Consider the following 12,947-nt stretch of genomic DNA (forward strand, 5'->3'; position numbering starts at 1 on the left):
CTCATTTTGTGCGGTTTTGTGAGCATTGGCAGGGGAGAAACAGCCAGTGAGGTTCTGCTCAGCCATGTTCTCTCGCTGCCTCTTTCTCTCTTTCTCTCTCTTATTTCCAGTTTTGTTGCATGCAATGTATAAAGTGAAGCATTTGTTTTGCTCAGTTATGTGTGAACTAATGTGGATAAACCAAACTATTATTGCAGTTCTGGTACCATCAGCACCCCAGCCTTTTGTTTCAAACAATAACACAGTCTATTGTTGGAATGCTGAGTTTGTAACATTCCAACATAAGGCAGTTAGTCATAAAAGCAGCTGTGTGGCTGTGAAATTGCCCTCCTTCTAGGGACATGAATGAAACCAGAAGCTCTATGTGTACGCTGTTTGTTGTTGGCTTCTGGGTATCTTCTAAGATAGTAAAAGTGATGAGGTCAAGCATGATGTAGCTCTCTGACTTCAGTTGAGCTGCGCCTAAAACAAGCATTGATAAATGTGTTTGGGATGTGTTTATTAATTAATTATAAATTTAAGCCAATTTCCAGGGTAACACAATATCACTGTTACTCTACCTGTCTATTTTCATTGCTATGAATAATAATAGTTTGGTGTTTTGCATACTCTATCTAAAGGAATATTGAGCTAAATCTATAAAGAAGGGTTTAGTTGAATGTGTTAGCTTGTTGATATGTCTAACAATTTTGATGTTTTTCCCCTTGTTCTAATGATGACCTTGGTGAACTCTGATCCCCTACTCCCAGGTCCCTCAGGTTAGCCCCTTAACTCCAAAATAATAACTTTGCATGAAAATGAATGTATAAATACTTTAGTAGTGTCTAGATGTAGATATGCTGAGTCATTTTTCAGACATGCCTTTTAATCTCTGGTAGAAAAGAAAAGCTCAGAGTTGGCTGTCAGGTTCTTCCTCTGTGGTGTTGTAGGACTGACATGGAAGGACTTAGTCTTGTTCTCCCCATGTGTGACCAAATTTGCAAGGCTTTCCTAGGGTGTCCCCAGCTGTGAAGCTTGTTTTAGCATGTTTATTCTCACCACAGTTGAAAACAATAAATACTGTTTTCCATCCTGTTTAGAAAAGCAGCTCGTGCTGTCCTCCCATGCCTTTGCTGTGTAGTTGTGTTTTGCAGCTTGGGCAAGTGGCAGTATTCATAGAATCATAGACTCATAGAATAGTTAGGGTTGGAAAGGACCTTAAGATCATCCAGTTCCAACCCCCTTCCCATGGTGTGAGGGACACCTCACACTAAACCGTGTCACCCAAGGCCTTGTCCAACCTGCTGCTCAGCTACTGCTGTTGATTTTGGACATTCTCAAGTCACTTAAATAAATTAGATGCTTCTTTTATACCAACACTGTCTAGGAAAATTTATACAGAGTAACAGTGATGCTTTACATTCCTAACTTGGAGCATTGTAGCTTTCCTGCGCAGAGAAATCCTTATCTCCATTGTTTTGTTTCACCAGTACATTTAGAGGAAATGAGGAAAACTATTTCTTTAACATTTGTTTAATGAAAACAAAGCATTACAGCCCTCCCCTTCCTTATGATAAGACAGTGGAATAGGATTGGTAAGAACATGGTCATTGTTACAAGCTTATCGTAATTATAGCACATCAGCATGTAACGTGAGCCAGCTCTTGGGAAGGTTTTCAACATCTGTGTCTAGACTGAAAATGACTTGGTATATCTATTTAATAATAATGATGGGTTTAGGTTTTGCTATGATGACTTTCAGGAATCACGGAGTGGTTTGGGGTGGAAGGGTCCTTAAAGCTCATCCAGTTCCAACCCCCTGCCACGGGCAGGGACACCTTCCACTGGAGCAGGTTGTGCCAAGCCCCATCCAACCTGGCCTTGAGCACTGCCAGGGATGGGGCAGCCACAGCTTCTCTGGGTACCCTGTGCCAGCGCCTCAGCACCCTCACAGGGGAGAACTATCATGAGAATTCATAGTACATTTCAGTTTTTGGTTTGCTGTCCTAAGCAGTGGGAGGCAGCAAATGAGGGAGCCCCAGATGGTTGAATCCAGGCTTTATGCAGTCCTGTAAAAAATGAATATGACTTTAATTAAACTGTGGCTGCACGACCAGCAACCAGTCTTTCAGGGAGGGCTACCACCATGGGTATGCTGAGAGGAACTCTGCAATCACTTCATGTGTTGTTCCCCTCTGTGATTGTGCTCAACCAGAATGCAGTGATCAACAAGTGTAGGACAGATTTATAAATCATAGCAAAACCTACCTAACAGTGAAATATAGTTTTTAAGTTCTTAACAGTAACAATTAAATGTCCAGGTCATTATTTTTAACAACTGTATTACAGTTAGTATTTAAAGTAATTTACCAAATGTGTAAGAAAGTTCATTGAGGTAAACCTGACACGTATTTATTGTAGTTTTCAGCTGCAGGTTGCATGGTGATATGTGGATATATTTAAATCATTTCACTGACATGAAATACCAAGTTGCTTATAGCATTTGCAGCCCTTTTCATCCACGTCAATCCTCCTTACCAGTTTGAAGAGGGTATAAGCCTACTTTTCAGTCCTAGAATTGTATTCACTGACAGTTGAGGCTCATATCCAATTACTGGTGAGAAGTGCTTCTGTTAACCCACTTCCCTTCTGCCCAAAGCAGAATTGTGCTCAGGAGTAAGTTGTCATTCACCATTTACCTGCCTATTTGCCAAGCTCCAGGCTCTGTGATGTTGCATATTGTCAGTGAAATGGTTACAAACCCCACTGTGAGTAGGACTAACCACAAAGGCCATAGCTGTAATGTTAAAGCAATAACACATTCTTTAGTAAAGCCTGAAGTTTGTTGTTAAATGAAGAGTCAAATTAGTTGTAGTAGAGCCTAGTCACCAGAATAACTTGTATCTGAAAATACACATCGTATATTCATGTATGGTTTTATGCATGCATGTGGATTATATTGTAAATACAAAATATGCTGGTGAAATGGGTTGTTGTGTAGTGTATATGCTGTCATCTGTACTATTTCTAACTAGTAATCTTGTTTTGTACTGTGTGATGTCTGACCCTTCTAACATCGATCATGGGGCTTTGGTGAACTCTGATCCTTCCAGGTCCTCCAGGTTAGACTCTGAACTCGGGCAATTTGTTTTACTGCATTGCACTTGGTGTAAGAGAAATGGGTGTTTTGCTGTAATGCTGGGTTGTCTTGTTAAGGACTGTGGTTACGCTGCAGTTCCTTTGTGTTTGATCAGCATGCCTCACATGGTAACCCGGTAGTAGTTTTGCATGTGTACGGTACTAGGCCAGTATAAAAGAGCAAAATGAAGATGAAAAATCCTTGCATGATGGGATGTTTTCTGTCGCTGGAACTGCCACAGGATATGTGTGAAATGCGCTACAAAATTGCTGTTGATTTAAAAAGAACAATTTTGGAAGGGATTCATCCCCAGATTTGCATGCAGAAATACAGCTCATCAAATTTAACCACTGAGTATAGACTGTGAGGATGCCAAAGGAGATGTTAAATTATTCAAGGTTGCAGCAGCATTGAAAATACAGCACACTGATAAATGTATTACATTTGTTGTACTATAGGGGAGAACGTCATGGCACTGTCCTGCAGAGAGATCCTTTTGTTAATCCAGTTATGAGCTCTAACTTGTAAAACGTTATTAGCCGTTGCTGCACTTGCTTCCTGTTTGTTTTGCCACAAATTCGTATTGGTTACCTTCTGTTTAGATGGTTGGAATAAAGTGGGGCTCTCATCTGTCAGTTCTCCAAATACCCCGACTTCTTTTAAATCCACTGCTTTGGATTAACGTGGCTGTAGCAAAGGCAAAGTATTTAAAGACCAGCCCAGCTCCTCTATTGGATTTACATAGTGTAATTCTACTAAGGACAGACAAATCAGTTGGAGGGAGAGTCATAAGGAAGTTTCTGCACCTCCAATTGTTACTTTAGGCAAGGCAGAATGATGGGCTGTCAGCAGGCAGCACATACCAGCTTCTCCAAAGGCATGTCAAATTCTAACAGCAAAAAAGCAGCAATTTTACGTTGTTGAGATTGGCTTTCAAAAGGAATTCAGTCTATTAAGGTAACACCTAAAAGACGGTGAATGTGATGCAGGTCAGCAGAGGGGATATTTGTACCATCTAATTTTGGGGTTCTTGGCTCCTCCTAAAGGCACCAATCTGGTCACTGGTAAACTTCTATCGCAGGTGAGTTGCAGTGCCTTCTGGAAAGATCTGCTTCCCTTCATCAGCTAGATAAGGAGCCTGGGTTCCTGATGTGGGTAGTGCAAATAATCCCTCTGTTTTCCTGTTAGTTTATCCTGAATTCAGAAGTATTGCTGGGAAGTCAAGCCAAAAGACCTTTATTTAGGTTTTTTTATGCTGAAGGCACAAATATGGGGAGGATGTTTGACATGTACTGATATACCTGTATTTGTTCTGCAACGTTAAGGTCCACCGGGCCCAGAAGGCCCACGAGGGCCACCAGGCAGTGGAGGACTTAAAGGAGAAAAAGGGAACCCAGGTCAACCTGGCCCCCCTGGCCTGACTGGTCACAAGGGAGATCAAGGACCCCCTGGACGCCAGGTAGGACAAGGAATGGAGTTCTCCCCCTAGTTTAGTTTTAGATGCACTAAAAATTGAACATATTTGGGTGGAAAATGCAGTTTATTGTAGTACAATAAAAGCTAAATTGTGGTAGCTAACACCCTGTCTTGTAGTAAGAATGTATCTGAGTGGGATGTCCCCATTATATTCCCATGGGAGCTGGAGCTGTCAATGCACACTCCTGTTACAGCATTCTCTGACAGTACCCAGTGCAGTGAGCAGAATGCATGGCCTCAGCCCTTCAAAGCATGAGTTGACAGACCCAAAGTGTGTTTATTTGTCCCCCAGCCACCTTTTCTGTTTATCTGACACTGCTGAGGAGATGAGTGAATAACGTGAAGCTGTTCTGTTCAGGGGGATCCTGGTCGTCCAGGTCTGAATGGAATGAAGGGTGACCCCGGGGTTCCAGGCGTTCCAGGATTCCCAGGTATTTAACTGGCATTGCAAGTGAAAACCTCCAGACACAGTAACAGCCCCTCAGGGAGGAAAGAAGCCTGCTTTTGGCCACTCCTGCAGCAGTTTGTAACACAGCATGTTCTTTCACTGGGTAACTGTGTGGATTTGATGTTTCAGGTATGAAGGGTCCCACTGGACCTGCAGGACCCGCTGGCCTCCCAGGCAGTCAAGGGCTGCCAGGCCCACCAGGTAGGTGTCATGTGTAGCATTATTGTTTGTCACTTTTGCTCCCTGACAGCAGAGTTTGCTACCCAGATGTAGGACTGAGTCAGTCTCAGCCAGCAATGAACGTAGTTAAGTGAGCAAGGGCTTAAACACAATCCCAGGCTGTACTGTTTTAGCCCTATGAGTAATCCTGCCATTTTATACTCTATATCCAGCCGACATGGATTAACACCTGCAAAAGGTGTCTTTGGAGGGGGGTAAGTGATAGGGTGATATCACCCAGAGCACTTTTTTGCTTTATGTATATACACTTTGCATTGATAAAGCTCTTGGCATCAGACTTTGCAATCAAGAATAACAAAAGCTGTTTCCGATGCTCTCTTCCACCTTGGTTTAGCTAACACTGAGCTGCTTTCTCTCAGGTCCACCAGGTTTACCAGGCACCATTGGACGAAGCATTGTTGTCAAAGGTGACCCAGGTCCCCCGGGTCCTCCAGGACAGCCTGGGTCAAAAGGGCCACCCGGATTGCCAGGGCCACAGGGACTGCCAGGTATGGTCCTAGGTGGCTGCAGAGAAAATGACCAAGCAGAGTTGAGTGCAGGCTGCAGTGCGAGTCACTTGGCATAGGCTGCAGGGACAAGATACTGAATGCAGCTGGATTCAACTGAACTGTATTTCAGTTATGCATGTGTCTATTCTAGGTCCAATTGGTCTTCCTGGTGACCCAGGGCGTGATGGACTACCTGGTTTTGATGGTCCAGCAGGACGTAAAGGAGAGAGAGGTCTTCCAGGCCAGCCAGGTATGGTGTTTGTCCTATGCGAACCCAGTGAAAAAGAGATGCTGCCTTTTGTGAGTGCAGGCTAATACTGGGAACTGAGATCTTTACCTCATGGGAATAGCAATAGGATTATAATTTTAGGGTTTTCTTAATGTAAAAATACTAAATTTGAATATCTCATGAACCAAACATACTCCAGTTTGGAATATTCCTGGAAACCAACACGTTGCCAGCCTTTGCTGAACAATCCTGTAAAATGCTGTACCTCAAGCTTAATGGCATCTCCTTGGCAGCACAGATGATAGTGAAGATAGTAAGAAACAGAAGAGAGAGAGAAGTTAAAATAATTTTGGTTTTGTGTGGAAATCATGAATGGGGAAGAGCAGACTTCATAAAGGAAGGAATGTCACCGAAGGCAGAGGCCAGGCTGCTGTGCAGCTATTGCTTAGAATCACTGAATTATAGTTTGAGAAGAGAAATCAGGCGAGGCAGTGGGCCAGTTTCCTAAAGAAGAAGATACATATTAAGTAGTTGAAGATTACATTCTAATACGTTTCCTCATGAATTGCAAACAGTTAAAGCAGTACAGAAATCCGTAATGCCTGTTCTCCTTTGAGTACCTCTATGAAATCTGTTGGCATTATTGTAGTGGGAAAATGTAACCAGTAATGCCTGGCATAACACAGGCTAAATATTTGTTGTTGTGTTTTCTGATGGTTTTGCTGTTCAGGAACAAATGACTTCTCTGGTACCCTTCTCAGTCATAGAGAGCAATCTCATTCTTGCTCTCATTCAGATTGTTCTGTTCTACTTTCACTGCAGCTTTTCTGTTCACTTTGGTGGGCTTGACTCAAGTGTTCTCATAGCGTGCCTTAGGGCTCTGCCATTGATTTTGTGATCTTGAGCAAGATGTTTGTTTGTTATCTTAATGCTTTGGAATTGGGAATCTGATTTGGACTCATTCCCTCGGCTACTGCAGTTGTTATCTTGGTGCCTCGCAGCTCTGAACATATTTAACTTCACAGGAGCCCTTCAACACAGGGAAGCTGCACAGTTATTTTATGAACACCTGTGACAGCCTCAGTGATTTAACCAAGTTACATGAAAAAATACTTGGAGGAAGATAAGTGTTAGCAGATACCAGGTCCCTCAACTCACAAGCACCTTAGGCCCAAGACTGTGCTCCCGTTCAGAGCTACATTAGTCCATACAAGAAATGGTGTTAATAAAAACTGTGTGGTTTGTGTTTCTCATGTGAACAGGTTCACGAGGAATACAGGGACCTCCTGGTCCCGATGGCTTACAAGGCCCACCTGGTCCTCCTGGAACAGCTTCTGTGGCTCACGGATTCCTTATAACTCGTCACAGTCAGACCAGGGATACACCGTTATGTCCACAAGGAACATCAAGAATATATGATGGATTCTCTCTTCTGTATGTGCAAGGAAATGAGAGAGCACATGGCCAGGATTTGGGTAAGATATGCTGGATGCTCTGTCTTTAAGGGGAAGGAGGTTGTAGCTGCTTCATCAAATGCTCCGATTCTCTGAAGAGTGACAGTCTTGGTGCTTGCACACCCAGATCTGCTGCCTTCAGAGGCTGCACGGTATAACTGGGGGTGAAAGAAGGTAAACCAAGGCTGGGAAGTTAAGTTTTTGCCACATGTGACAGTGTGATAGCACACGCTGTGCACCCACAGGTGGAGAGGAAGAAAACACAATTAGTGCTCTCAAACAACTGCTGTAGAAAGCAATGAAGTGAAAACTTTGCTGTCATGTTTTCTGCATCTTACTGCGCAGGTACTGCTGGGAGCTGTCTCAGGCGTTTCAGCACCATGCCCTTCATGTTCTGCAACATCAACAATGTTTGTAATTTTGCATCGAGGAATGACTATTCCTACTGGCTGTCAACTCCAGAGCCAATGCCCATGAGCATGGAGCCACTGACTGGGCAGAGCATCCAGCCATTCATTAGCCGGTGAGACAAAGCAGGCTATCAGGTCTCTCGTTTCAATATCTGAATAAATAACCCATCTTACCCATGTATTTCCAACGTGCAGGTTGGATATTAGGAGGTGAATCTGTCTGGGAAATCTAGGAGAACAGCTTGTTTTAAAGTATTCATTGTCTTAAAAGGTTGATTGATGTGCCACAGGGATCATTAAAAGGCTCTAAGAGCTCTCCTCCTTCCTCCTGAGCAGCAGCCTAAGTTACTAGGACAGCCTCTCACAGGCTGGATTTCCTCCCTTTCCCTGTGTAAGAATTCATAATAAAACATATTACATTTTAATATCACGTTTCTCTGATACTTCCCCTGTGTCCAGATGTGTTGTGTGTGAAGCTCCTGCTATGGTGATAGCTGTCCACAGTCAGACCATCCAGATTCCTGCGTGTCCTCCAGGCTGGGACTCCCTTTGGATCGGTTACTCTTTCATGATGGTAAGCGCTGCCTCCTACTCCACAAGTGGGTAGTACGCACTTGTGTTCTCAACTAGCTACTTTAGGACTTTGTTTTCCCCCTTTCTCTGCAGTGGTTATCATTTGAAAGCCTTTACCTCCTATGACTAACCCTGGTAGCCAAGATGAACAGTGATTTTCCAGTACACAGAGCCCAGTGTAACTGATACTTATGGAGGTGTCTGACACTGCAGTATCTAAACCAAGAGCAAACAGGGGCTCGTGTGGTGTTTGAATGTTGTGCTAGGTAATTCTTAGCACCTCTCTAACATTCTTGTCTGTGTGGTTTTTCCCTTCACCAGCACACAAGTGCTGGAGCAGAGGGCTCTGGACAGGCCTTGGCATCGCCTGGATCCTGTTTAGAGGAATTCCGCTCAGCTCCCTTCATTGAATGCCATGGTCGTGGCACCTGTAATTACTATGCCAATTCCTATAGTTTCTGGCTGGCAACTGTAGAGGTGTCAGAAATGTTCAGGTAAGAAAACCTGTTTCTTGGGTATTGCTTTATTCCAGAATAAAAGCTTTGGAACCTGAATTTATTCCAAAGATCAAAAGAGATTTGTTTACAGGGGTATAGGGAAATAATTTCCCTTGTTTTCCCCCTCACAACCAGTTTTTCAAGTGTTTCCTTGGTAAGCCTTTAATAGTATGTAAAAACTTGCTGGGGCACATTCTGTTTTGGAAGGAGTCGGATTCTTTCATGTCAGTTCTCACTCACATTTAGTAGTACCTTCTCTAGTTACTGTAATTGGAGCCTGAAAGATCCATTTTGTTGGGTTTTTCTCTTCTCAGGTCTTTAGACTCAGATATTTGGAAAGGTAGTTCACAGACATACAAAGGACAGGTATGAAGGGCAAAACCAACTGTACTTTAACCATTTAAGGCAGCTGTTCACATAACCTGCTTCTAAAAGCCTTGTGTGACAGAGGTTTCATACCCTCCATGGCAAGCATTTTTCCCAGTACTTGGCAGGAGAATGAGGATGATGTTTGGCTGCAAAGAAGCCAGTGCACATTGTGTCCTCAGCTCCACTGCAGTCAGCACGTCAGCTGGAGGCTCTCAGCTCCTCAGGCTTTCTCCCTTTCCAATTGAGTAGCAAAATCACTTTGGTTTTGAAAAGTCATCTCCTCTCATAGAATCAGTGGCTCCTGCCCTGTTTGTGTGCTGATGGAAATCTCAATGTGCCCACTGCCACCCAATTGCAAAATGTAGCTTTGGGGTACAGGGCAGCCAGTATGCACTGTGATGCACAGCAGTAGTAGCCCCGAGGTTGGCTTTGTGTAATGTCTATAACCATGTTGTTTAATGTGCATTAAACAGCCATCACTCTTTCAGTTTTCAGCGTGGTTACTCAGTTGTAATTCTCTAGTGAAAACTGCCTACTGACAACTACCATGCACCCTGGAGTTTTTTGTCTCCGATAAACACAACTTCCTATTTTATCCTATTTGTTAAAGGGACTTTTAAGAATTGGACTTACTGTGTCCATGTGTATTACCCAGATTTGTTACGTTCATCTCCACCTCCCTGATCTTTCAGAATATAAAGAAATCATTTGGGAAAGCCATCACTTACAGACAAAGCAATTGTAGCAATGTTGTTTATGGGTTGTTAAAAGTGCCCTTTAACTAAGAAACCCCAAGGCTACAAAGACCCCAGAAATACTGTCTCAAATGTACAAAATTCACCTTCCACTTGGTTTGGTATTTGTGCTACGCTGTATGCTAGCCTGAAGTAGCAGTTCAGGATACTGAGACATGGGACAACATTGAACATCTGTCAGCTGGTGTTGAGGACAAGATCCCTCTTAAGGAAAACTCTCAAGTACATAAGAGGGGAGGTAGTCCTGTATTTAAGTGTTATCTTAAACTGTGAATGAAGTAGAAGTTTAAAGGAGTGGTTCTGTTAGCAAAGGAAAGGCTAACCTACCCTTACCTTTGTGTCTGTCAACCAGTAAACCTCAGTCAGAGACACTGAAAGCTGGAGACTTGAGGACGCGGATTAGTCGTTGTCAAGTTTGCATGAAGAAGACGTAACGTCTTGGAGGACGTTTATAAAACAGTTGAGAATTGCTGAGCTGCACTGTTCCAGCTGCAACAATGGTGCTACTGTGCAGAAAGAACAGAAAACACACATCCAAACTGGTTTAACCACGCCGATTCAAGTGTACCTCACTCACGTGCCAAACTCTAAGGGTTGTTCGGTACATATCTGACAACAGGACTAGGGTGAAAGAATTGACCTCTTGGAACCAGCAAGGAACGCTCGAGGTTCACAAAGGATCAGAAGATGAATTGTTTCATTTCTCTCCCTGTACCAAAATGGCACCTTTTTGATCAACCATGAGAATAAAGAAAACCACGACGCACTGAGGATGTTTAAAGTAACAAGACTGCAGTTTTGAAGAACATTTTTCATGGTGCTACTAACCCTACTGTATCCCAGGTTTTTAATATGAAATGTTAAGCTTATTTCTCTTTGTAAGTAATGAAATGTGTATATTGTGTAAACACCTTTTTAGTTGAAACTTCCAGTCAGTTAGGAACAAACTGATATAAAAATGCTTATGTTTAAAGTTAAAAGATACAGCAGTATTTTATCATGAACCTTATGGTACAGAGACAATTTACCCCTCTTACGCCAACTTACTCATTTTAGATTTAATTGCCTTCCTCAGCTGCCAACCCGCTGTGTCTGGGGAATGCACAATTATCCTGAAGTCATTTTGATCAGGGTTTAAGTGTCGGACACCATGCTACCCATGGGTTTATTTGCGCTTAGAAAACCCAATCCACTTCAAAAGGATTTGTTTGTATCTTGTGAAAACACGTGAAGGTATTAGCCATACCCTATAGCCTTCTTCTCTGAGTAAAAGTCACATTCATGTTTTAGTTATCAGTTTGGTCGGACAAACCTGTTCCTTGGGAATATCCAGTTACCAAAGCAGTTAAGATTTTAGTGCCAGTGAAACCTCTACTCAGAGGTGGTGTCATGCCTTTTATCCACACTAGTGTACGTGCTAGGAAACCGGTAGAATACAATAAAGCATAAGCTGGTGGAAACTTTCCTATTTACAAATTTATCTTTTAATCTTATGTGAATTTATACACACCCACCATATATTTACAGTACACAGTGACTCTTGTGTATGTATAGTTCACATAAGGCCTCGAACAATGGTGCATGCAGCCTTTCTGATGTTGTTCTGTAAGAATCCTACAGTGTATGTGTCACTACTTGTGCAATAGCTGGGAAGTGATTGCTTTTTGTACCTGTGACTGTTCAGCTCCGGTGGTCAGTGCTGTTTCATTTACCCTTTTGTAGAAATGGAGCTCCCTGAAGAAGCAAGACTGTTTCAAGTGACAGTACTGCATTACTTCTGTTGCATATTGCCACCTCACCTATCAATACAACTGAACTCGTGAGTTACCACCTGCTTTACACAGGTGAAGTGTAATGGTTTATGATGACTGTTAAGTAATTTATCTGCCAATGGCTATTCCTCCTTACCTTGCAGTTATGGTAAACACGGAGCGTGAGGAATTTCCTTGTTTCATGCACAGTTGACGAAAGACATAGGACTGGTGCCTGACCAGATGGCAGTGATTTATACATTGAGATTGGTGCTGATTTCAAAAGCTTTCCATGAAGTATGAAACTGAAGTTCTTTAGTTTTAAAGTGCATCATATTAATAGCTTTGTCTTTTTCAAATAGCTGCAGTTATCTGTGTTGGTAGAGAGTGGGCAACTCAGCAATGTGCATCCTTCAACTCATTTTATCTTGGTTTGCTGATGCATATACAAATAAACTGAACCTGCTGCTACCTCCAAGTCAAGAACTTGTTACCAAAGCTGACATACAATACCAAGTCTCTCCTTGTAAACACAAGCCCTTATCTTACCGCTGGCTCCTCAGAAGCCTAAACTGAACACAGCAGCCTATCCCTAGCCCCCAAAAAGCAAAACAGATGCTAAGGTCAAACAAAAGAGCTCTCCCAGCCTTCCCTACCACCACTGCCTGCCTTGCACTCACCAGCAAGAAGCATTCACTCGTGGGGGGAAAGGGCAGAACGTGGTTGTTCTGGTAGGGCATAACCAGAGCTTCTCTCTAAGCTCTGGGCTTTCCTTCCCAGCACGTCAAACAAAGCCCACTGATCGAAAAGACAGGAGACAACATTCCAATCTACAGTGGAGAGCACTCCAAACAGCTCATGGTGTGGCAGCTGTAAGTCCCAGAGCTGTGAGATGCCCACAGGAAATCAAAGTATGTGAAGCAGCTACACTGATACAGATACATTCTCTGTTCTGATCCTGCAGTGCTCACCCTGACCTGGGGAACAGGCCTGAACCTTAACCTGTTTCAGGCTGAGATTTCCAAAGGGGCTCATTTTTATTAAGGGAAAAGTGTCTGGTGAGGAAGGAGCATGTTTTAACTGAGACCTGCAGCAGAGACGCAGGAGGTGCTGGTTTAACTCCCACCACACATGCTGTG

General features: G+C 43.1%; 1 protein-coding gene across 4 annotated transcripts in view; it reads left to right on the top strand.

Moving 5' to 3' along the window:
- COL4A5 (collagen type IV alpha 5 chain) overlaps window positions 1–12,513 on the top strand; it is a 77,428-nt gene extending 64,915 nt beyond the window's left edge. For 2 of the 4 annotated variants that reach the window (XM_061445709.1, XM_061445710.1), the window contains exons 42-51: window positions 4,444–4,577; window positions 4,953–5,025; window positions 5,172–5,243; window positions 5,642–5,770; window positions 5,922–6,020; window positions 7,262–7,474; window positions 7,799–7,976; window positions 8,323–8,437; window positions 8,758–8,930; window positions 10,410–12,513. In XM_061445709.1, coding sequence (XP_061301693.1) covers window positions 4,444–4,577; window positions 4,953–5,025; window positions 5,172–5,243; window positions 5,642–5,770; window positions 5,922–6,020; window positions 7,262–7,474; window positions 7,799–7,976; window positions 8,323–8,437; window positions 8,758–8,930; window positions 10,410–10,491 — 1,268 coding nt within the window. In that variant the 3' untranslated portion in view covers window positions 10,492–12,513. Of the gene's footprint in view, window positions 1–749; window positions 1,151–4,443; window positions 4,578–4,952; window positions 5,026–5,171; window positions 5,244–5,641; window positions 5,771–5,921; window positions 6,021–7,261; window positions 7,475–7,798; window positions 7,977–8,322; window positions 8,438–8,757; window positions 8,931–10,409 lie in introns of those variants that run through there. The other 2 variants (XR_009741924.1, XM_061445711.1) reach the window with 2 other exon arrangements.
- The last annotated feature ends 434 nt before the right edge of the window (window positions 12,514–12,947 follow it).

This window comes from Pezoporus flaviventris, unplaced genomic scaffold (genome assembly GCF_033815535.1).
Source record: "Pezoporus flaviventris isolate CSIRO_AGI_PZ_B2104156 unplaced genomic scaffold, CSIRO_AGI_Pfla_v1 ptg000005l, whole genome shotgun sequence".
Lineage (NCBI taxonomy): Eukaryota > Metazoa > Chordata > Aves > Psittaciformes > Psittacidae > Pezoporus > Pezoporus flaviventris.